Consider the following 25,982-nt stretch of genomic DNA (forward strand, 5'->3'; position numbering starts at 1 on the left):
CTACTATAGTAGCTTAAATGTTCAGTGAACACTAGGGGGGTTCAGAATTATTTTTTTAGAAATTTGTTACGATCACCTTACCTTGTTTTCATTGTCTAAAATATGTTACTGCATAAAGTTTTAGAAAAATTGAACAGTGTCTAACGGTCTAGAGGTGCCACATAATCATATAAGTTGTCACTTAAAACACAATGTAGGCCTAGACGTAACTTAGGCTACACAATGTAACTTAGCTCTTTAATTGTTAGGGTGGACTGAGAAACACTTTTGTTTTTATTTTTAAAAAGGTCCTAAAAAGGTGCCACACGGACGTAGAAATAATTTTACAAAGTTTTTGTGGGGGTGGCTCCCTCCAACGGTCGTGCCAAACATTTAAAAGGTCAAATAAACGTCAAATTGCAATATCTCAAAACTACTAAAGCTGGAAGGGTCAAACAGACCTCTAAAGAAGCAGAAAGCACAAAGCTTCCATCTGTCCTGAAAGATTTTTTTTATCTTAGTAACACTATAAATTAAGTTATTTAGAAAAACGCTTTTTATGCAGAATTGAAGGGTCAAAATCACACAAATTGTAATTTCGGCTATAAAGTTTTGTCAGTTCTGCTGAATTGTATATTGTATTAATTTATGTTTCTCAGCCATCTGTGACTGCAACAGGTCAAACGTTATTGATTACAGAGTATCAGTAAAATTGCAAAACAAAGTGTCTAACATTTGACTATGGCCAGGCTACCTGATAAAAGTGTACCAGTAGCTTATTTCACTTTTTCTCCTATTCTCAACCAAAACTTTTTGTTTTCACTGCTCGTTTTTTATTGACGATTTCAGTGCAGGTCAAATTAAACTACGCTTACAAAATTTGTTTGGCAAATTGATGGTTGAGTCTGTTGATATAGACTTGAAGCTGGTGGATGTTAGTCCAATTATGCGCTCAAGGTGACTAACTCAGGCTGAGTTCTTGAATACTGCACCAATCAGTAGGTCAAGTATATGATGCCGTCACGTCAAGTAGAAGTTCTTTTTTTAACTGTACCTCAAGAAGGTGACATGCTCCTTTCCTTTGTCCTGTGTTGACTGTTGGAAAATTTGAGGCCATTTCAGTCCCGTAAAACACCTTTAAAATATACTCTACACACCAACCAATTATAACTTAATATTACATCCCAGATTTTGAGCTTCGTATAGCAACTCTAATCATAAACCAATTTTTTTTGTAATTTTGCTTGGTACCTTCTTCCAGCCAATGTAAAAAAATGATAGGGTGGTCGGAATTTTTTGGTAAAATTTTTTTTCTCATACATTTCAGGACCACCTTAGTGAACACCCATAAGATAACAAATAATCAAAGAAGCTTTACAATAGAAAAAAGAAAGCAGTGAGTGCTTTAACGTAGAGCTAATACATATTACTAATATGTTTAAGACAGGAACTGAGCAGCCACTGCGTCAGTGTATTTCTCTCAGTGATTGTAAAGACAAAAGATTGAGAATCTGATCAGTTGCTAGTGAATAAGTAAATCTGCTATTGTTAGACTTTTAAAATGGCGAACGATTACAGTACATCAAGCTAAAATACCTTGGTGATGTTAAGGTTTAATTTTAGTAAGATTCTTACTTTTTTTGTCGTATCCAGGCTTACACCCGGTGGTTGAAGATTTAGATTAAGTGAACGGGAAGGCAAGGAAGCCAATCTTCGTGTCCACCTTCAGGCATGCCTTTAAGTGTCCTGCCACAGACACAGCCGCATGCTCTTGAGCGGTGTCGAACCGGCGCCCTTTCGATTGCCGTTTCAGTGTTTTCACCACCCGGCTATGCAGCCGACACTATTCTTACTTTTATTTTGTACTTTTATTTTGTAGGATAAAAATGGTTATATTAGTAGGCTAGTAATCCAAAGCTGTTTTAACATTGGCCTAGTAGGCTAATAGTTAGACTTGTTGTTGTTTGCATCCTGAAGTAAGTTATAAATGTAGTAGCAGTCAAAAAGCAAACTGGAATGGTGTTCGTAAGCATGAAATTAATGAATAAGGCTGAAACTACTCAACTGGTAGCCTACATTACTATCTCCCAAACACTTCTTGTCTATGAAGCAGCAATTCAGACAATATCTGACAATTGTTGTGACCAGTGCATTGTTAAAAAGTCAATAATTTAACGTTGTTAACAGTGGCGTAGCCAGAAAAACATTTTGGGGGGGGGGGCCAAATATTTGATAAATTGAAGAGAACGACAAAGTGTTTGATTTAAGATATTGCCACCTGATGTGCAGTGGCGTATCTTGGTGGGTTAAGCAAGGAAAGCAATAAAGCTGGTGGGGGATTAAAGCTTGCCGAAGGCACGCGTATTCTAGGGGGGTCTGGGGGCATGCTCCCCCGGAAATTTTTGCAAACTTACACTCAAATAATGGATTATACCGCTTTCTGGAAACACTTTCAGGGTAATATTTGTATGAAATTTATTAGCAGATAAACAGCTATTAACTTATTAAAGGTAGCTGTTACACACGAACGGGCAAAAACTGCGGCTAAAATTAGAGAACACAAAAAACTCAGCTACACAAAAACTAACTTACACAAAACCCAACAGAGTAAGTTATTCTGAAATTGCTTCCACAGATAAGTAAAAAAAGCGTAAATCGCGTAAACTTTGCGCGATTTACGATTTGCAAAATTTATTGGTGTCCTTCTGTGTGTCTAAAACAAGTCCTGGGGGGGTGTTAATAGCCAGATGTCTTGGAAAACGATATAAATTTATACAAATTATATTATATTTTCAACGAAGGGTTCAACTTCGGAATCCAAACTTTGAAAATTGGGGGGGGGGGGGGCATGGCCCCTTTCGCCCCCCCCCCCCCCTGGTTACGCCTATGGTTGTTAACTTACAGATTCAAGTTTTGATGTTAAACAAAATTACAGTCTGGTTAGAACATACTGTTGCAGAAATAGGCTAGTTAGTTTTGGTTTTGAATCTTGATCCCCTGACTGACATAGCCTTGATTGGTTATTCTTGGTGGTTTCGCGTACTTGTAGAGGCTCTTGACGCAGGGCCGGTTACCGAAATTGGCAGTGAAGTTTTCCGATTGTTGAAGTGTTGTTGACGGGAAATTATTCCATTCACTAGGTGCCGCTGAATGGAGAGCAGTCCTGGAATGCGTTGCTCAAGCGCACACCCCGAGAGCCGAACCAGTGGCGCGTGATCTTGAGCCGGGAGCGTAACTGAGCAAACGGGGCGGACAAACTTTAGCTACCGGTATTCGTTTTAGTATTTTATGTCATAAAAGCATAATCTTTTGACGAAAATAGAGCCTATGTATTTGTTAATGACTTAAATGTGCCACACCTTAAATGCTTTTCTTTTATAAATTAATGGATAAACAATTTTAAACACTTTGCAAAATATTTTCTTTAAACGAAATTGTAGATTAAGTTAAAAAAATAATTACTAACCTGAAAAAATAGCAACAAAACACGTCATAAAACAAAAGATATCATACGAAGAAGGTTCATGATCGAGTTGCAACCATTTCTTTGCTGATTTGTTGTTTGGTGATGAATCAGCTTTTCTCCTGTAATCTTCAACTTCGTATGCAACGGTTATCATCTATCACAATTTGTTTAGAAAAGTAATATTTCCTGCATAATTACCCCCAAGTTAACCTAATAAATAAAATTAGAACCTGTGTGAGAAACGCAGTTAGGTATACGTGGACTATGGGAAGGGTTATTGCCTCCTGAATTTATTTTGCTTTACCAGTAAAATAATTGCTTTGCATTTTACACTGCAATTGCGAATCGTGTCCACCTCACTGTAGTTTTCGGATATATAGGCTGCCATGTCATGCTGAATGTGGACTATGCCAAACTGGTTCATGTATCAACCTATAGAGCAATCACATTATTACAGATGATGACATCGCGAGTGACAGGGATGAGCTTTAGTAATACTTGATCCATGTGCTTGCTTTACGCTGATTATGTCAAGAGTCTACATCAGTGGTTCCCAACCTTTTAGACCTTGCGACACCCTATCAAAGAGATAAATAGTTTGCGGCACCCTGGCAAAGCTGGATCAATTCTATGAGGTTTCTGTATTTCAAATAACTGTATGAAATAACAGAGAATGAGTTGTACAGTATAGCGCGCGCAAATAAATGTTGTTATTCAAAAGTCAGTGTGAAATTTGGGCTTGACTTCTTGGACAAAGTCCCTTAATATGTGGGGGCACATTCGATAAAGCCACTCGCATTTCTTTGTCGACTAAAAGAATCGTTCTCGTTTTTTAAGTTCGTTATGGAAAATCCACTCTCACATAGGTAGGCTATGACGTGGAAAACTGCAGCAAAAGCACAATAGATTTCTTTCCAACTCAAGGATATTTGTTTTGAATTTTTATCCAGAAGTCGTGGAGAGGCATCTGCTTGTGCATAAGCTTAAAACTTCCATCGCTACGAATGTCAATTTATTCTTTTTTAAGTTTCAAAACAATATGAGAGTCCAGTAAAACTGGATTTCTCAAATTCTTCGCAAAATAAAATCATGAAACCTGGCAATAGGTCTAATGATGCGTTTCAAACGTTTTTATGGAAAGAACAGCAACGAGTTAAAATCTCTTCCACGCTGTTTTTCCTGGGCGAGAAAACAAAGGCTTACCGCGGATTATCTACTTACCGCCAGCGACTTCCCACCAGGGATATCTATAACTACGGGATTGGAAACTCTGTGGAACTGAAAACCATTTTATACACCAGTAGGGTCATTTTTCTTTGTGCGCTGCTGTGATAAATAATCACATAAATTGACCTCAAAGGGTAGCAAGTAGTAGGCTAAACGAACAACCAAAAGTGTAATCATTAATTCACCTGTAAATTGTAAGGTCTATGCTTGCCTGGTTTGTTTATTTGTTTGTATTCCATTAGTGCAGTTATGTTGTATTTTGTTTGCTGCTTAAAAAATTTCCAGATTGACTATTGGTTTTAGTTCTGATGACGTCGTAAACGGATTGGTTTCGCACTGGATCGATCAGTGAACAAGTTGATGATACAACAGCATATTTCACTGATTGCTGAACACTCCTCATTTACTTCTGATCCGATTTGCAGTACGCACAATGCTAAAGAACAACAGTAGGCTGTTTCTGGACTCGTTGCATTCATTCATTTTTTGGATTCATCGTTTTTTTTTTTCTAGCAGCGTAAATGTACTTTTATACATCAATTAAGTTTATGTGAGTGTACATTTTGTATTACTATTGCAAAATCTAACTTTGTATATCTTTTAGTCGGTATTTTATTTTGTTAATCTTTCTGTAGTCCTAGTAATGTGATGACCCTACTGATGTATAGCACTGGATAGAGTTTCCAATCCCGTAGTTATAGATATCCCTGCTTCCCACTAAGCGACCCTCTAGAAAGGAGCTGGGAATAACTGCGATACGTGCAACTTAATACGTTCTGAAACTCGGTTAGAAATAAATAAATTCTGCACTTAAGGGGTTAAAGTTAAAATAAAGAATGGGCCGCAGTATTGCAATATCTCGCGGCACCCTTGAGCATTGCAATTGGCACCCCAGGGTGCCGCGGCACCCCGGTTGGGAACTACTGGTCTACATGATCACATTGTATGAACTCTTTATGCCTGCTTAGTTTACCCTAATATATATAGAAATTCACCGTTTTTTTCAATAACCAATACATTGTTACTGTTCATTTTTAATTGCTTTGACAGCCATCTTGAATTGCCATATTGAATTTATAAGCTACTGTATCACATAATTCAACAATTGTAAGAATGGTTTCATTGTGTAGGCCACGTCTCATTGCCTTCACAAGGTATAAAAACCATGATATAGCCTACACCAAAACTACATGTTTTGGTCGTATGATCACCGAGTTATGGTCAATTTACTGTTATTTTAATGGTTGGCGGCCATCTTGGAAGCAATTTTGAAAATAACCACTTTCCGGAAGTTGGATTCCTTAAGATTTTGAATATGTTAATACTGACACCCAATACTGATCAAATCAGTTGAAAAACCATTTGTTGCAATTTTTTGGGTTAAGAGTAACATATGTCATAAATGCCCCTACCTAATATCCATTTTAAAACACTTTATCATAGGCCTACGTCTAAAAAGTTGAGAAAAGTTGAAGATCTAGAACTAAAACACTTTTGTTAATGAAAAATCTGTAGCCTATAATACGTTATCACGTAGCAACCCACACCTTGAGAGTGCTTGTCAACATCAAAGCATTAGCAAGATTATCTTCATTTCTTGGAAGTCCCAAATATTTTGATAATGCAAAAATAACTCGATGTGCAAAGCAATACAGAAACACAAAGCGAGGATTTCTGTAAAATAATAATATTTTAGCAAAAAGTGTTTTAAAATAAGATAAACAACAACTTTGCGAAACAGTCTTGTCAGATAACTTACTTTAAATGCTACATTTTGCGTAAGTTTTTCTTGTAGGCCTATTAAGTCTAGAATGCCCGATGGAGTCAAAATGACTCTTCTGTGTGATTTACTTGCGCATATATTTTCACCTGCTTGCTTCAAGGGCTATCCCTCCCATGACTTTTTATCAAGTTTAAGGTCTATTCCTACTGTGTATGAATGACGAGCATGTAGCCTACGTAAAGCAAGTTGTATCAAGAATGTGCAAGCAAGCTATATCAAGAACCTGCTCTCTGTTCGGTGGTATGGCACAGGTTCGTAAGGAACAGCATTTTATTTCATAAACATGAGACTTTCATTAGCCTACTGTAGATAGTAAAACAATTCTATCCCAGCAAAGGTAGATGTCCATTTATACAATTCATAGCATTCAAGCCTGACAAGCATGGTTAGAAATTTTGACTAGCCGTCGACAAAGATAGTAAGTAGACTACACCATCAATGGTTTTCGTATGTTGGTAAAGATGAAACTCGTTCCAGGAGTAAACGTAGCCTATTTCCAATTAGGTGGTCATGAGATTGATGAAACTCTACATAAATAAAGGAAGAACGTGACTACAGACATTTTTTTACTATAATCAATTTGACTGCAAAACTACAGAAGAATAAACACAAGCTTACTGGGGACTCTGAACAAAATCCAAAAGACGAGCCCGCAAAAGTGAAGCACATGAAAGAGCTTCTTCACTCAAGGCTGGTGATGCGACGCTGAGTGACTGAGTGTCCACCAAGGCAAAGCAAAAAAGGTGGTTATTCTAAACGCTCTACACCCAACCATTATCATTGCTGACAATGACAAAAAGACTCTGAAAAGTGTCAAAGTTTTCATTGACACAGAATATGGTGTTGATATTGTTGACCTAATGGCAAGAAAATATAGGCTACGTCCAAAACTTCACTAGAAGATTGCCAGTAGGCTACATTCTTTCACAACACTCCTGATTGAGTGGCTATGCTTGGAATCCTTTACAAAGAAATAACTTATGATGCCATTCCGAGAAGAATCTTTCTTCAGCGGTTGGTTGAGGAGCTAGCTGGGCCTAATGCAAAAGCAAGAAAAGGCGGTAGTAGGAAAGAATTAAAGAAGATGAAAGGGCTGAGAAAATGACAAAATTGTTCCAAGTGGAGAGGAAATGTAAGAAAATCGCACAGTGGGCACATGTGATAAGTGCAACAAATCGTTGTGCGGAAAGTGTACTGCTGAGTTCAAACAACTTCGCTTGTAATGCAATAGGCCTAAATTACAGTTTCGGGACTTTTTTGCATTTTTTTTATATTTGTCGTTTTGCTTTGGTTTTAATATCCTTAGATATGATAACCATGTAGCCTATAAACACAATGTAAATAAACTAAGCCTACTGATAGAAAAGGTTTGAAAAACATTATAGTCTAGCCTACTGCTTTAAGGTTAAAGGCTTAACAGTAACACAACTCACAAATGCAGCTTCACCAACGTAACACTAACGGAGATCATCACCAACAAGTGAATGGAATCTAATCCACAGTACAATACAATTTGTATTAATCCAACAACTGAAAGAAGCTCCCGTTTTAATCGAAACTTTCCAACAAGACGAAGCAAGAGCCCGACGACCAAAGAAACTAACGTTGAAATAATGAAACCTGTTTCTCTTTGACTAAAATTCATTCTTATGCTACTTAACTAAACTGCTATGATGGTCAGAAATAAAAACAACAGAACTGAACTGAACTGCTAAAAAAACACAAAATAAATCGAATGATTTGATATATATTTTTTTATGATTCAGTTTAAATATAGTTGCTAGATGAAATTTTCTCAGCTTTCCTTCATTAACTTACAGTATTTCGAATTGTTCAAATCAATATCAGTATTTTTGCATCTCTGTAAATTATGATTGTGGATCAACTGTCAAAGCAAATGAAAAGGAATAACGGATTTCACTGTCGGTAACAAGTTGTAGTGGTAACATTTTTATTTTTTCAAACACCGACTAATTATGGTAGCCTACTGTATGCATTTTTTTCTGCCCTTGTCGTCATAGCCATACAAGCTAGGGGGGCATCTGCCCCTCCCATTGTTGTAAAAAAAAAACGTCGCATACATGGATAAACTATGTTACATAAAAAGCTATTAACTGCCTCCTTGATTATTTTATGAAACTGTTCAAATCAATAGGCCTATGTTAATTTGGGCAACAACGAAATATGAAATTACCCGAATCTATTTAATCTTTCGATGAATCTGTCCAAATCAACATGTTAATGTGGTACGGTACCAACGAAATTACCTAACTAACTGATTAATCTTTCAATGAAACTGTCCAAATCAACATGATCATTATGACATTCCAATCGTTATCTCAAGCTTAATACAGAATAGCTATTTTGATATGTAGGGAAATATTTGCGCAATTTCGAGAAAATCACAGACTTGGTCAAATTTTTGTTCTGCTTCCCCTTCTCAAAAAAGTAGTCCCGTATGGCAATGCTTATCGTTATATCAGCGTTTAATTTGATCGAATGAAAAACAAACTTTCTCATCCTGCTGTAGATATATTGCTTTTTCCTGTCAGTATCAGCTTTGCTTGAAAAACAGAAGTGACCATATTGAAATATATCCGGTTCCTTCCCTTGCTTAGCTGCTTACCATATGGGTTATGTATTTTGCTGCTGTAGCATTATAGACTTTCAAAGTTTGTAGGGAAAAGTTAACTGAATAAGTAGGCCAGGCTACAGATACCTAATAAATAAAGTAACTTCCAATCATCTATTTTTTTTTAATTTTTTATTACTGTAGCATCACCGGTTGGGAGCAAAATGACCAAACGGTCTTTCGCTGCTCCAAGCTAGTAAGATTCAATTATTCAAAACTAAGCGTCGCCTACTTGTGCGTGCCGCTATTGTGATGTACCGTAAGTTTATTGTGTATGGTATTACTATTATAGAATCTGATTGGCAAATGAAGTTATTTCTCTTTCATTATCCTCCAAAAAACCCGTTGCGTAGTGGCGAGAGCGTGTGTCACTGCATGGGCCTAGAAAATTGATGAGGCGCCTACCATTGGGCTTAGGGGTTAGTTTTAAATTATGGTTTCAAACTAGCTCAGTGTTAAACTGGTTGATGCATCAGTCTCAGTATAGCGTCAACAGGGGCTACTTTTCGGCCCGGGACAAGTTTAGAGGGGGCGGTAGCGCGCTACTTTTTTCTCAATGTAGCGGTGGCGGAGAGGAGCTAGATTTGCTCCAGTCGTATGCAGACTCGTAGGCTACTTCCGCTAAGTTAGGCTACTCGCTATTTTCCAATTTAATTGGAAAAAACAAATCGTTTTAAGAGATTTTTGATGGGAACACTGAAAACTAAGACTAAAATTTCACTTAGAAATTGTTTTTCATAAACATATTGAATTGGCAGTGAAAAAAGGGGTAGGCTACTGAAAGGTGATATCATTCGTTTTTAAGGTCACTTTGACTTCACAAGATATAGTCTAGGCTACCATACTTGAATAGAGCTTTTCAGTGTCTGTAAAACACAAAAGTAGTGCCCGCAACTTTTTGGCCTAGGCTATTGCAGCAATAGCGCGCTACTTTGAAAGTAGGCTAGCGGATGTCCAGTGTCCACCTCTGGATGATTTTAGAGGCCAGTAATTTTTCCAAGGGGCCCGAGAACGAAAACACGTGCATTCTTTGGATGCGGTGTGTTTTTTTTTGGAAGTGTATTGATTTGGGGCCCAAATTATCCTCTTGACTAAATGTTGCGTCTTGCCTAAAATCTGAAACTTGACGTTATTTTTGGGGGTAAAAATTATCACGTGATAAAAAAAATTAGCCTACAGCAGCTTATTTATTAAAAATCAATTGACAATTTTTTAGTTTACGTTTCAAGGAAAAGTCTTTATGATAAAATTGATAGTCGAACATTTGAGACGTAAATGGGCTGAGGAGCTGTTAGAAATAAAATGTCAAAGCTATTTTTTGTATTTCCCATCCTTTTATGCTGACTACTACGTTTTGTAAACCTATTACGTTCAAAAATACAGTAGGTTAGTGGTTATTATGCACGACTGGGCCTATGTGTTTGTTACATCACTTTCATGGGTCATCATAAGTTAAGTACGGCAGCCTAACTACACGGTGAATTAATAATTAACTCAAAACCTCAGAATATCTAAAAATAGGCTCGTGACAGATCTAATGTAATATTCATGAGAACATTAACGTTAATCGCAACAAATTAGCACAAGTGCGGGTTCAAAATTTTAATTTTTTATGAAATGAGCAGTAGGCTATCGTGTCATTGGTAAGCTGTGGTGGTCAACGATTAAAGAACAGCGCATCAAACTGGAATCCGACATATCAAACACTTGAAAACCGCTCTTTCCATTGATTGGTGAGCTTCCAATCGGATTGTATTTTGATATGGTAAAACAATATTTGTAATACGTCGCGGAACTGATCTTCTGTGTTTTATCGGGGTCAGATGCCCGGCATTTCTTGAGCAGCGACTTGATAATAGAACCGTCTAACGTTGACTGACCAAGTGGCAACTGGCGTTGTCAAATCGCCGGAGTAAAAGTCGGGCAGTGGTCTGTTCTTCTGCACCACAATTGTTGAATGTTGATAGGCCCCACTCGTGGTTTAAGGATCCGAAGCGCCCAGTGGCTGTGGAGGCGTTTGAGCCGTGCCTACCCCGGAAACTCGACTAAGCACCTTTCCTGGTGGTATAGGTCCAGCGTGGGGAACAAAGGAGAGATGTCTGGAGGTGTTGTGTGTGTCCACTCCTATTTCCATGTGTTAGAGATCCAAAAAAAGAAGCACTGGTGTTATGCTCAAGTGAGGATTGTGCTTGAGCAACAAGTTTTTTTTTTTTATATGAGACGTTTCTTTCTCGCCGGTCTGGTGATGTAATTGTGGAACGCGTGGTGTGGCTCCAGTGATCGGCGGGCCACGGAGATTAGGACAGCTTAACCTGAAATAACTCAGTTGGTGTTGGTTTCAGACATCCCAATAGAATACGCAAGGCGTCGTTTAGGGTAATGGGTTTGTCGAGCAGGTGAGTAAGCTATGAGCACTGCAACTACATACAAGGGCGCAGTACTGTTTTAGCCTACTCTGCGATGGAATGAACGAGACCCCGGATGGAAAACGATATTTTCAATAAAAGCTTTTAAAACAAAAAAGCCAGATAGAAAAATTATATTTGTCTTATCTGTGCACTGCACAATAGCCTAAGGCAGTTGTTTTTAAACTTGTTTGGGCGACAACACACCAAACAATTCCGTAATTTATCGCGGCACGTTAATTTATAGACTACTACAGTCTACAGTACTTTAATAGTTTTTACAAACTATTGCTTTATGCTCATTTTTTGATCGAAGCTGCCGCGTTGAACAAACTAAACATGGCCTACCTCCACAAAATTATGGCTATAAGTAGACTGGGCAATTTTTTACAGGAGTTTATTATGCTTTGAATGAATCATTATAGAAATAAAAGTTTAATGAACCAGGTTGCTAAATTTAAACGATACTGTAAATACATTAGACTTGGAGTGATTAAGAAACAGTTCAAAACACTTTAGTCCAATAGTCATCACTGCAACGGAAAACGGGTAGGCCTATCACGCAACCTAAAAATACACAACTTTGGCTAATAAGATAACAAAAATGAACTTAGTTTAAATTTACGCTTTACCTTGTTTAAGGAGTGCAAAAGCTGAAGGTAATTGGCGCTGCTAGTTTCATGCAGCTGAGCTGGAATTTTATTGTAATCAGAAGAAAAAAAAATTGGCAACTTGCATTTAGTCAAACAAGCAGACACAGGAATTGTAAACGATATTTGTGCAAACAGTTTTCAGGAAGGAACCAAAACACAAGATCATTAGTTTTCTACAGATAAAATGTGATTGAACTACTAATGTCTCAGATTGTTATGAACATAGTGCAACGTTTTGAGTGAAACATAGGGTAAACTTTTCATTTTTCTCTGCGCATTGATAAATCCAAGCTTATATTTCAGCATTTTTATTTCCTTTAAAAAAATGACAAATAAGTTTGACCTACTGATTTGTGAAACAATTGGTTACATCAAATTTGCATGAGATTTCAATTACAAATGTTAATGTTATACGTTTCATGTTTAATGAAACCTCACTTTGAATTTCTGTACCTACCGTAGGTAGAGAGGTGTTTTTTAATGAAAATAAATATGAAAACTTGAGAAGTGATCCTCTTAATCCACTGAAATTTCTAACTATCAAACTGGCGTGCACGACAGGCAAAGAACAAGTTCTAATCAATACTGTGTTCATAGCTTATTCAGGCAACCATACGCAGAAACAGTGCGTGCAAAGATACAGTTAGTTATTACACTCGGTGATTTAATAAAGATGAGTATGTCATTGTAAATTCACTTCCATCATGCGATATATATGAAAAGCCTTGAAGAAAGGTAAGTCATCCCAGGGATGCTTCGTGCCCAATGGGAGCAATTTTCCGCTCGCAAAAGTTAACATCTTTCAAGCAACGTCATGTGAGAATTAAACGACGCAAAAACGGAAAATTTTGATAAGTAACTGGTTTATTAAGACAGCGTCCTCATTCAATAAATATTTGCCCCTTTTTACATCGTTTCGACGTCGCTACATGGTAAAACAATGTAAAAATGACAACTTTTGTTGCGTAGGATTAGTGCAGCTTGCATTTATAGTTGTCGGTTCTAAAATGAAGTTGTTAGTAAAACGACTTACCAAATTATTTGAACTGTAACAAAATGGTAATACGCATGTATATATATACTGAAAACGACAAAACTAGAAACTTGTTCAACTGCACTCATAAGAAAATTGACTGATTGAATTTAAAGCCATGTTTAAAACAGCAGGTTAGTATTTCAATTTGTTTCAAAGTGCGCCAATTACAAAGCAGAGGTTCCAAGAGAAACAAAATTCGTTCGAGATAAATTATTTCTATCCAAAGAACTTGACAAAAGAAGAACTGAATGGCCGGTCAGGAATAAGTAACAGTGAGAATTATCCCAGTTGCAATAACCCATGTATCCCGAATTATCCCATGTAAAAACCCACTGATTTGTTGTCTGGGGAGTAAGTCAAATAGGCTACTTCTAAAGGGAAGGAGGCTGTACAAAATCTATGAGGGCAGTTGTCAACTAAAAACATGGAAATAGCGAAGTGATAAATGTTGCAATCAGGTCTATAAAACCTAAACCAAACAGCAATAAAACGATCTCTAAGAAATGGAATGAATGTTAGAACTACTGTAATTGTAAACATGCGATGTATGGTTTCACGATAGTGCATTGACAATATAAAAGTGATTAAGACATTCAAAAATTTCGGTGGCTTCAAACCTCTGAAATCAGTAGAACCAAGAACTATCAAAATTATTCACAGAAAGACTAACTTTCATATTTGACAAGGTATACTACTGTATTAAAAGTACAGTGGACCTCGCCGATGCTAACAGTTGGGACGAGCACTGTGGTATTTGTATGATATCCACGTAACAGATAAGCACTTTTAACAGTATAAGTAATAAGTATCTATTATTGTGCGAAGTCTACAGCACTTTCAGCATTTTTAATAATTATGTGAGTTTTTATAGCCTATCTATCGCGCCACCTTGACAACGCATTGCTTTCAGAATTAACATGCAATATATTTCAACTGTCAAATTGTAGTGATGTGAATAAGCAAAAACAAAGTAAATAAACGATATCATGTAAGAGACATTGCACATTTGCCTTGGGAAATAATGCTGGAAAATTTCTTGAGCCTTTTCCTTTAACGTGAAATGCATATAAATGGTTTATAACATCACAGTTTAAGAACTATTTGAAGCAAGTCGGTTGTAAACTTCACAATTTCACTCCATTTCATATCATCATAAACGATAGCTTGTGGTAAATAATGAGAAACTGCGTAGAAAGATTTACCAAACATCAAAAAAATTATCACCACACCTTTTAACTTCGCAATAATTGTGCTGCAATAAGTGTGCAAACCCAAACCACGAATTAAAATTCAACAATAAGATAAACATTAATAAAAAAAAAAACGATTTTCGAACTGTTTATTATTTCAATTCAAATTACTTTGGTTTATGTAATTTAAAGCAACTCAAAGTAAGTACTGTAGTCAGAAATGAGGTTTTCCGAATTCAAATTTTAGAGTACGTAAGACAAAAATTTAAGACCTCAAACGCCAAGAATTATTTGACAGGTTAAGTTCGACTCAGTCTAAGTTTAAGAATCAAAGAATCGAAACTTAAAAAAATGCAATTGATTGCCACCAAAATTGTACGACTCTCATATTCATCGTAGACAAAGAAAAAAACATGAATTTGAGGTTAAAGATGCGTCGACGCGAAATTAAAATGTTGCCTATTTGTAATTTGTGCGTCTTTAAAACTTTATAATTGCTCCTAAATTCAAACCATGATTACCGGTTCGTCAATCGTCAATTTACAATTACCTGCTACTGTACTGTATTAATACAAAGACAAACATAGCAAAAAAAATCAAAATAAGTAGGACAAAATTTTCAACCGATTTCAGCACTAAATCAAATCGGTTAACGCCATCTGGAAGTCCAGGTCTACCACAGCCCTGACTATAGCAATACATCAAGATCACACATATATTTTTGGGTTCACGACATTTCAGTGTTGCCACTTGGGTGTTCGACCATTTTCTTTCACCATATCGGTGCCAGGTCTCATTTCGAGTAATACAAATTTTTATACTTCAGGTATGGTTGTGACCAACCAACCGATTGTGACTGTATGTTATCTTTACAAAATACGCAGGTAACTTACAAATGTAACAAATATAATAGGTCTAACAATAAAAACTTTTGTTATATATTTTGTTTCTTTTGCGCGGAAAAGCATTTTGTACTCTATTAACATGTACACCACCAATCTGGTGAATGTTCAAACGCCGAAGTGGCACCACTCAAATGCCGTGTTCCGCTTTTTAATTACTTACACAATCAGGCATATACCTTGTTCAAATTCACTTTTAACAAAGTGTTGAAACTTTTTGTGTCGCAATCAGATTTACAGCTCGATTCAAAAATTGAGGTAACGTCACATTTAGTGAAAACCAAAAAATATGCAAAACAGACAGATTTGTTTAGGTTTAACATGAACAACAAAAAGATTAATCACAATAGCCACACCATAAACAAGCCCATTGCTTTAAGTAAGTCGATTTAAAGTCAATTGCCTCAACATAGTCTACGGGCCGTTAAACGAGACGTTGAAGACGCTTCATTCAAGTGGTACAGATGAAGGAACGGTCTCTATAGAGTGATAATCGTGTTGTATCTCATCTTTAAGGACCTTGACAACGCGAATTCCAGCTTCATCCTTGCCGAGCTGAGCTCCAATAGCAGAAGAGACAACCATTTCAATCTTCAAACGACAAACAGGATTACATGCAGGACTATAGAGTCTAGCTTTGGTAGAGAGGTACTTTTTAAAAAACCATAGACAGACAATCGATAACAACTTAATAACATTGAATTGCATAATTCAAAATTAATACAGAAATGAAATAGATACATAATTTCGAACGTTTTCGGCAAAACTTTCTGCCCTCTTCAGGAAAATATCTTAATTCATCTAAACAAAACAATTATTCGTGAAATGTTAATAATAAATGACTGAAATTCAATAAAACTGCACTGACCTGCGTACAAGCAACAACTGACGAACAAACACAAAAGGTGGTAGCAATTTGTCATAATTATGCGGGAGTGTGGTCATGAGACGAGATAGTGAGCGGACAACATAACATAAAATAAACGTAAGCTAATACAAATTCAACAAAAAAGATGCCCCTCCAGCGAATAATTGTTTGTTGAGCCTGGGGTTGTGCTGCTTTATTTGGAGTGCCTCATGAATTTTAGTTTCAAACTCCGATTGACAGTTGCGAATTATTTTGAATGAATCTAATGTAAATTTGATGTTGGAACAAATACTGCAGTCATAAATGTGGTCTTTGATTGCACTGTGCTTATTGATGTCTGTTAAATTTAGGTGTTCCGTTGCTCTTGTTACCAAGTGTCTTGTGGACATACCTATGTATGTCATGTTCGTGTCGCACGAACAAGTGAATTTGTAGACAATGTTGGAACGAAGAGACTGCGGAACGGGAGATTTCAGCGAAAAATATCTACTGATTTTAAAGGTTTTGTACAGAGGAACAATGTCGATATCAAATTTACACTTAAAGAGTTTAGATAGTTTTTTAGCATATACGAGAGATTCCTTTCCTAGGAAAGGTATGGATATAGAGTTTTGGAAATTTATGACGTCAGTATTCGGTGAAGATACTGAATTGAAACGTTGTAGAACCTTATCAAAAAACTGCCCGGGATATCCATTCGATAGTGGTTTGGTTTGGATGGTGTTAGGTTTGCTTAATCGTGCTCGTTCTATCTGCTCAGACAAATACCACTACATGAATGAAATCGCCAAAATTAAATCTATGTTATGTGCGAATGGATATCCCGGGCAGTTTTTTGATAAGGTTCTACAACGTTTCAATTCAGTATCTTCACCGAATACTGACGTCATAAATTTCCAAAACTCTATATCCATACCTTTCCTAGGAAAGGAATCTCTCGTATATGCTAAAAAACTATCTAAACTCTTTAAGTGTAAATTTGATATCGACATTGTTCCTCTGTACAAAACCTTTAAAATCAGTAGATATTTTTCGCTGAAATCTCCCGTTCCGCAGTCTCTTCGTTCCAACATTGTCTACAAATTCACTTGTTCGTGCGACACGAACATGACATACATAGGTATGTCCACAAGACACTTGGTAACAAGAGCAACGGAACACCTAAATTTAACAGACATCAATAAGCACAGTGCAATCAAAGACCACATTTATGACTGCAGTATTTGTTCCAACATCAAATTTACATTAGATTCATTCAAAATAATTCGCAACTGTCAATCGGAGTTTGAAACTAAAATTCATGAGGCACTCCAAATAAAGCAGCACAACCCCAGGCTCAACAAACAATTATTCGCTGGAGGGGCATCTTTTTTGTTGAATTTGTATTAGCTTACGTTTATTTTATGTTATGTTGTCCGCTCACTATCTCGTCTCATGACCACACTCCCGCATAATTATGACAAATTGCTACCACCTTTTGTGTTTGTTCGTCAGTTGTTGCTTGTACGCAGGTCAGTGCAGTTTTATTGAATTTCAGTCATTTATTATTAACATTTCACGAATAATTGTTTTGTTTAGATGAATTAAGATATTTTCCTGAAGAGGGCAGAAAGTTTTGCCGAAAACGTTCGAAATTATGTATCTATTTCATTTCTGTATTAATTTTGAATTATGCAATTCAATGTTATTAAGTTGTTATCGATTGTCTGTCTATGACTATAGAGTCGGAGTCCAAAAAAAGCCGACTCTGATTCGATAAAAAACGATGGACAAAAAAGTGTTTACTTCATCATTTCTTCAAAATACTGTTTCTTGTTTTCCGTATTTTCCAGAAAAATAGAAGTTTTGTTCCTATCAGTTATTGTGAAAGTCGCCATTTCAATCACAACTTAAGTGAAATCAAAGGTTAAAAAAATGAAAAAGGATAAAATTAAAAAAAATCCGGCAACACTGAAGCCGGAGTCAGCCAGTTATAAACCGAGGAGTCGGAGTCGTATATTTTTCGCCCGACTCCACAGCCCTGGTTACATGGGCTGCTGGGCATAGTGAATGCGATTCCACATTACAATAAATTCAAAACTCCAATACGACTGATAAAACGATAACCCAGCGTAGCAACAAAATCTATCGCATGGTTTAGAATTAGAAACCATGTATTGTATAGTACGGGTATTTATAATCTGCAGGTCACTGCAGCAACTACGTGATGCTGTGAGCGTCTTTCTCGAAACTTTCTGATATGAACTAAATTAAACGAGCGATTTGATAGACACAGACTGGCATAACGGTTTGGTCTCGATTCTCACCGCTGCCATAATTTTTTTTTTCTCCTTAATTACTAAACAAAGTTCAAAGCAAGAATCAACTCTCTGTCTGAGTGCTACAATGGTCACGAGGACTGCAGTCAGCTGGTTTATTGGAAAAATTGCTGTATCTTTAAGGTGTCTATCGGCTAAACACCCCATCTGCTGCAGCGACCTGCAGATTACAAATATGCTTTCGGGAGACAACTACATATACATCTGTATTAACACTTGATAGAAAAGTCACTTGCTGCATATGATAACACAATATAGTAATAATAATAATCATGTCTTATTTTACGCCTATTGCGACAACACACAATACACTACGATCACAGATGCGATATAACAGAGTACAAGAAGCAGCGAAAGGACATATTAGTCTTCGAGTCACCTGCTCCCCGTATTTTGGCATGCCATTAAGTGTCTTTGCCGAACACAGCCGCGTGCTCTGAAGCGGTGTCGAATATCTTTTCAAATGTCGCGCAGACATTCTCACCACTCGGAAACGCAACCGACTGACTAACTGACACAACACGTTGTTTGTTAAGACAATAAAGTCATTTTTGACTAAGAACTTTAATTCTAAATTTAAATCAATTCGTTGGCAGAAGATGTCGCACCATAGACTTAGTTGAAGTTTGCAGAAATTTGAGGAAAGGATCTTACCTTAAAAACAGTGCCATTGTCATTCCTTCTTTCCCACACCCCAATTGCATTTCGATGATAATGTCCTGAGAAGACCTTTTGAATCCCAGCATCTGCGAAATCTTCCAAAAGTTTTTTGCGCTGGAGTTTAGGAATGGCAAAGTAGCTATCGTCTTCATCGGCATTCTCAATAAACAACGGGATGTGCATAAACATCACAACATGGGCACATTCATTAGATTTCGCACTAAAAATAGGAAACATGGTTGGAAGTTACTTGCTTGCTAGTTGAAGCCATCGAAGCTTTCAAAATAGAGTCTATTGAACATCACCTCAATACACTTTTCTACTGTTGAATTTTTTCTTAAACTTGGCTGAACTTTAATCGAGAGAATTTGCATTCAAGTGCCACAAACCCATGAAATCCAGTAACACCACAATATTTTGCTAACAAGTGTAAACTTGAAACAGGTCGAAGGGTGTGGGCTTGACACCGGTCAAAAGCATGGAGATGTGTCCTTGGCAAGACACTTAATGGCATGCTTGAAGGTGGAAATGAAGATTGGCTGCCTTGTCTACCGATTATTAGGTTTTATTCCAATTCTTTAATCTAAATTCTCAACCACCACGAGTAGGCAATAAGCATGAGTGCGACAAAATTCACAACAATAAAAATATTTTAACTTGATAGAAGTTATGAATAGGAAGTCTTTAGTTTTCATAAAGTACATCACAATTGTGAACATGTGCAATAAAAGTTACAGTTGAAAAACTGGAAATGCGTTGTAAATATAAAACTGAGAAACAAAAACTTACCGGTGAAACGAATCAGCACAGTTCAACACCAAACACAAACAAAAATCACAGTGAAATGTTAGTAAAGGAGAGCATGAAATAAACTGACAATGCGCAAACGTACAAGAAAGAAAGACTGCAAATATGAAGCTGCTCACTCACTGGGAGTAAATGAATAGATTTTTACAATGGCAATGCAGACACCAGAAGGATTCTTGCAAGCTGAATATATTCGATTCGCTTTTTGTTTTATTATTACAGTGCTACCATACTGAGCCATGTGGTATTACTTCATTTCATGGGTTTCAAACGAGTTTCCTTTAGTATGCAACTAAACTCGGAATGGCCAGTTTCGGCAAATCCAGTTCGGAGAATCAGACTCGGAGAAATCCCATTTCAGAGACAGCCTTTTCAGAAAAAGCCGATTCGCAGAATTTTCGAAAATTTGCACTGATTATTTAGGTACGCGGTTTTTAAATTTACCTTTCCATACCCATGCAAAAGGTTAGGCAATTAACTTAACCTGTAACACTGGTCAACAAGAAATTTTTACAAACTAGCAATCATTTGCAAGTAATTCTGGTGCCCAAGTAAGTAATTCAAAACTAATACGCAGACAGCGTATTAGTTCTATGCTTGGTCAAAATTAGTATTGTTTACAAAAGCTTAAACTGTATAAGGTAGCTTTCAAGTTGCTGTATTTTTATTATTAGCATAGCTGGCAAGAGCGACTGCAACAAGTAAAAGTGCTAGACCAAGTAGCTCAAGACGAGGTTGATTGAAATTTGAAACAAGTTTTTACTTCATATGCGAAAAGTAGGTACACATTTACCTTCTGATTCTGTAAAGCTGTGCACCAGCCACAAGCTTGCCTGGGCTAATAAAATTAATGTATTCAGTTTTAAGGAAGTGAATGCCAGATTCGCCACTGATATGCTGAGATGTACGTATACGCCGCAAATTCTACGCCGTAGACTTGCGGAATAGACTTTTTGTTTACGCTAACGCTTGCGGCCACATTTTTTTGGATAGTTGTCGCTTGAGGCTACGCCGTAAAGTGTTCGCAGTTTTTTAGCGCATAGCGTCAACGCATACTTTTTAATGTCTTAGCTGTTGTTTGCATTTTTTATTATTAAACTTTCCAAATTTTGAATAAGTTAAAAGAATGTTTTCAATGGGCAAAGACATATTGAAACCAAAACGCAGCAAAAGGTCAGATGAACACTTTCAGATGCTTGTGTTTCTTTGTGGAAATTCAAAATAAAACTTGTTTGTTGCCAGTGGTTTATACCGTGTGAATGTTTGGCACCTAGCAAACAAAATGAGTTTACGCTAGTGTATGCGCTGAAAACTTTTTTTACAAGTTACGTTGACGCACACGGCGTATGGTTTTTCGAACGTTTGCGTTTACACTGACGGCGTCAATATTTTTTGTATGCGCGTACATCACTGCTGATATGTCGACAGTGGTAATGATTCATGCGTAACAAGTATGAATTGGCAATTTGGAATTGGAGTTTTGCATGCATGACTTAAACCATTACGGTTTTGCTACCTTTTCCTTTTGTTGGTTGTGTCACCGTATTCTATTTCCACAACTACAATAACGTTTCTTCTGCATTCCGACAAAAAAACATACATACGCATTACACTGGTCTGCTACTATTCGGTGAGTCCGATTCGGTGAGTTCCTAACTCGTGACCCCTAACCATAACCTCTAACCCTTAAACGGCAATGATAATTAGGCTACGGTACCCAATAATTTAAAAAAAAAATTCAAAAAATCACCGAATAGGGAATCGGACTCACCGAATTGGACTCACCGAATCGGACTCACCGAAACGGGCCATTCAGGCATTACACAGTGTACAACTGCAAAATATGTACGTTTTAATGGGGAGGCTATAATCTGTTGTTGCAAACAAAACATTGACTTTTCTTTGCGTTTGCTTCATTTCCTATAGCGGAAATATATCGAATCGGATTCGATTTAGGCATAACTAGGTTACTCTAGCAGGCCTCTCAGCTCGTTTGTCTTTTCGGAGACCAAGCATGGCCTACCAGAGCTGCTTACCGGAGGCCAAATTCTCGCGCCAGGTAGCCAAAACAAAGAATCCGTTAAAACAATATGTATAAAAATCCGTTGAATGATATCGTGTTTTTGCGTTCACTTAGAGAAGATCAACGCAAACAAGGACCTGAAACATATTTGCAGTTGTACAGTATTTAAATGCGCTGTTGTATTTAAATGCGCTCACTTAGGTGTAGAGCTAGTCTTCGAGTTTTTATAGGTCGACAGAGACGCTCATACATTGCGTTGATAAATTTTGCCTTGTTAATAAAAAAATATTGTGAATGCGAGTGAAGAGAAAAACATTTCGAATACCAACCGAATGGAGAAATGTTGGCTTGTGGTTTATGGCTTGTGGAGAAAATGTTGGCTTGTGGCCTAGCATGGCCAACCGGCACGGTAGTTTCGAAGGCCATTTAACGCTTGCTATCTGGTTCTTTTTTTCTTGCTGACACTTAATTACTTACTGTTGAACCACTGCTTTTTTGGCTGAGAGTTTATTTAATTAACCTCTATTGTTAATCATGAAACGCTGTTTGATAACTGTTTTTTTTTAGTTGAGACTTTCGCTGACACTTCTACTTGGTTAATCTCTGTTATAAGCTAATACCTTTTGAATAAACAGATGCCGCTGTGCAATTTTAGAATTTTCCGCAAAAGGCTTTCTATGAACTGGGATTTCTCCAAATCAAATTCTCCAAATAGTAGCAGGACGAACTTAACTTGTCCAGTCAAAAGCAATTGTCACCCAGTGTCCTTGTAAAAACCCTTATATGCCCACTAAAAATTGGTTCAAAAATAATAAGAGTAGGAATAACAAAAGAAGTAAGAAATATAATTACCTATGCAAAGACGTATGGAATGTAAGGACGCGAAAATGATCTTGAAATGCAAACACTAAATGGTGTCTCTAATTTAAGTTTTACACCCGCCAGTAGTCTTTTGCAAATGCAATTCACCTTGTGTTACAGCATAAAAAACGGATTGAGGTTTCAAAACAAAAAAATGCAGGATACCAAAACATGCTCACCTCGCTAGTTGCTGCTCAAGCCATGCATTTTGTTCATTGCACAAATCTTCTGTTCCTGAAGGACTGAATATGCATTGAGTATTCAAAACAATGTAAAAAACACCACCAACCCAAAAACTGTAATACTCCTCTCCAAATTCTTCCCTGTAACTTGCCATTGTCTGAGGAGTTGGTGCATTTCCGACGTCATGGTTCCCACTTACAATGAAAATTGGAATTGCAGAATTCAAAGTTGAAAATGCATCTTGAAGATCACAAATTTGCTGGGAACGGCGCTCAGCACCTACGCAAAACAAAGAAAAATACAACTTTTGAATAAATAAGACATATATTATATAGGCCATGAAATACAACCTTCTAGTCTGTGGTAAACAACAAAATATAGAAATTTTAGACAAGAATAGCCTTAAGTTCATTTTACTTAAAATTGTTGTGGTCAGACATGTGCCTTCTGCTAAAATACTTGGTGAAGGGAGGAGAATGTTTGGAAGCCAACAACCTTTACGTCCACCTTCACGTATGTCCATTTCCAATTGTCAATACATGCCTTGATAAAACCCCGCTGAGTTGTCCCAATGAAAGGTAAAAATGAAAGCCTTCAAACCATCAGGCCGTTAACCAAAGGTTTTTTAATGTTCAAAGTGAAATACAATACATATCATTAAATATTACAAAAATATTCACATTTAGTAAAATCAATCGTAAATCTCAAATCATCATCAGTAGGCTATAAAGACACAACTGCAGAGTTTAGTCAAAAGCAAAAAATCATAAAAATGAATAGCTGACGCAAATTCGTCAGGGTTTCTTCTACTGATACATCACCAGCACCTGGAAATGCATCTACAATGTCTCCTCCAATAATCAGGAATTTTGGTCTAGGTTCCATCTTATTTATGGCAGCGACTGCAGCTTTTGTACGATCAATTTCAACAGTCCATTTAAAGCCTGGTAAATAATTTGATCAAACTTATTTTCTGGTAGATGAACATGATGTAATTGTCAATAAAGAACTTCAATATTTTCGAACACATTTTAACAAAGACCTCTTACAGATTGTCAAGTAATTTATTCTTGCAAATATCCCAAATGGATAATTATATATAATAGTATACATATAAAAATAATGCATATAAAATATCAATATATTTAAGCGATGTTGTATTAACTAAAATTAGATAAACCAGAAAAAACTACTTGTTGTTACATGTTTATAGAAACATTTACATTGCATTGCGAAATAAATTTACACACACATAAACATGAAGATACAAAATAATCAATAAACAGTTTCAAGTATTGTTTACTTTACCTACTGTATCCTTACTTTAAGTTTAAGCAAGTTATTGCAGTTGCTAAATTTAATTATAACTGTTCATCAAGATTTCACTAGCATGTAATTTATTGTACCATGTAATATATTATATGTATCGTATCAAAACCACAAAAGTTGGATAATAATGGCCTTCAATATAAGTACGTACCGTACAGAATAAATACTGCATTCAGACAAACAACAAATTTATCAGCACAACCTAAAAGCAAATAAAAATTTACAAACCATTGCCGCCTTCCACCAAATCAACAAGCCCAGGTTGAGGATCAGTTGCAAAAATGAATATATATGGCCCCGTCCATGTTCCTTCTTCCCCTTAAAAAGCAAAAACAGAGGAATGGATGTATGTTAATTGCTAACAAAAGTGATTATAAATATATAATATCCATTGAAGTTTGTGGTGACTTAAAAACATCTCCCTATTTTAAACCACAAGGTGGATTCTGAATTAAAGTATTCTATATATATATAATATAATGTGTATAAAAACTAACAAGTCAAATAGGTTAATATTTCAAAAATAGGCTGTTCACAATGATTTGTATTGAAACAGTAGTGCATATTGACAACCCTAACCTAAATAAATTGATGATGTCATCATAAACTAAACATCATGAAACTTAAACTATAAAACATAAATGAGAGATTGTTAATTTCTAATCTCTTCGGTTATAAAAAAAATTATCATACTTTTAGACAGCGATAAAACCAATGTTCTATCCTAGATGCAATAAATTACCTTGTGAGTAACCTTTTAGTTGATGATCTTCAGCTCTTCTGAATGTATTTTCCATTCCTGTTCCACAAGTAACAAACACAGTTCATAAAACATTCAATAAACTGCTAAAAAATAACAACAGAGTACTCAAGTCAAATTAGACAACCAAATAGTCTTTCATTGTAACTGGCTAATCAGATTGAATTGTTCAACACCAAGCCTATTAACTGTTTCTTTATGGTTGGAATTGAATATTGTGATATATATGCCGTAAGCTTTTTGTGTAGCGTATTATAATAGAATCTGATTGGTAAACAAAGTAATTTCTTTCCTCTGCGTATGTCACAAATGAAAATTCGATCTGCAATTAATTTAATTAATGTCACCTTTCTGGAAATAGCCACTTTTTATGTTCTTTTAATTTTGACCTCAATGTGCTGGCAAACTTAGTCAACTGTTTTTTATAAGTGGATACGGTATATCTTACACTGTGCCCTCAGCCTGGAGCTTCCCAATCTGTGAGCTGTGACAACAAGTATGACAATGGCATTTGACATTAAGAAATGAAAAAGATAAAACTGTGGTAGAATGCTTTAATGTGATATGTAGTAGCCATGCAGCAACTAAGCAAAATAATCGGGTCTTGTGGGTTTTAAACCATCATAATCTAAGATTGCCTTTTTCCCATCTTCAAGACATCTGTAAATTACCTTAGATGTGTTTATTAAAGGTTTTCTTTCAGATGAAAGTTATATATCTTTTCAGGCAGCCAAACCTTCAGCAAGGTATTACAAACAAGATAAACAGTAGGTCCAATGCACAAAATTCTTAACTGTAGTAATTACCGTATTTTACGGACCATAAGGCGCACTTTAAATTCTTTTTTTTCCTCATAAATTTATTGTGCGCCTTATGGTCCGATGCGCCTTATGTATGGAT

At 36.4% G+C, this 25,982-nt stretch overlaps 2 protein-coding genes across 2 annotated transcripts in view; both read right to left on the reverse strand.

Annotated features, from left to right (window-relative positions):
• LOC145775969 (membrane-bound acylglycerophosphatidylinositol O-acyltransferase mboat7-like) overlaps nucleotides 1-7,990 on the reverse strand; it is a 28,058-nt gene extending 20,068 nt beyond the window's left edge. Inside the window, exons 1-3 of the mRNA XM_082587378.1 lie at nucleotides 7,889-7,990; nucleotides 6,220-6,346; nucleotides 3,446-3,599 (exon numbers count right to left, since the gene is read on the reverse strand). Coding sequence (XP_082443504.1) covers nucleotides 3,446-3,599; nucleotides 6,220-6,346; nucleotides 7,889-7,926 — 319 coding nt within the window. The 5' untranslated portion in view covers nucleotides 7,927-7,990. The remainder of the gene's footprint in view (nucleotides 1-3,445; nucleotides 3,600-6,219; nucleotides 6,347-7,888) is intronic.
• Nucleotides 7,991-12,155: 4,165 nt separating this feature from the next.
• Nucleotides 12,156-25,166, reverse strand: LOC145775748 (serine/threonine-protein phosphatase CPPED1-like). Its single transcript, XM_082587109.1, has 6 exons — nucleotides 25,065-25,166; nucleotides 24,551-24,640; nucleotides 23,821-23,937; nucleotides 22,990-23,272; nucleotides 19,114-19,339; nucleotides 12,156-15,864 (listed from the first exon to the last, which is right to left on the reverse strand). Exons 1-6 carry the CDS (start codon nucleotides 25,117-25,119, stop codon nucleotides 15,721-15,723), a joined length of 915 nt encoding a protein of 304 aa, XP_082443235.1. The 5' UTR covers nucleotides 25,120-25,166; the 3' UTR covers nucleotides 12,156-15,720.
• Nucleotides 25,167-25,982: the final 816 nt, after the last annotated feature.

Source organism: Aplidium turbinatum, chromosome 8 (genome assembly GCF_918807975.1).
Source record: "Aplidium turbinatum chromosome 8, kaAplTurb1.1, whole genome shotgun sequence".
Taxonomy (NCBI): Eukaryota; Metazoa; Chordata; class Ascidiacea; order Aplousobranchia; family Polyclinidae; genus Aplidium; species Aplidium turbinatum.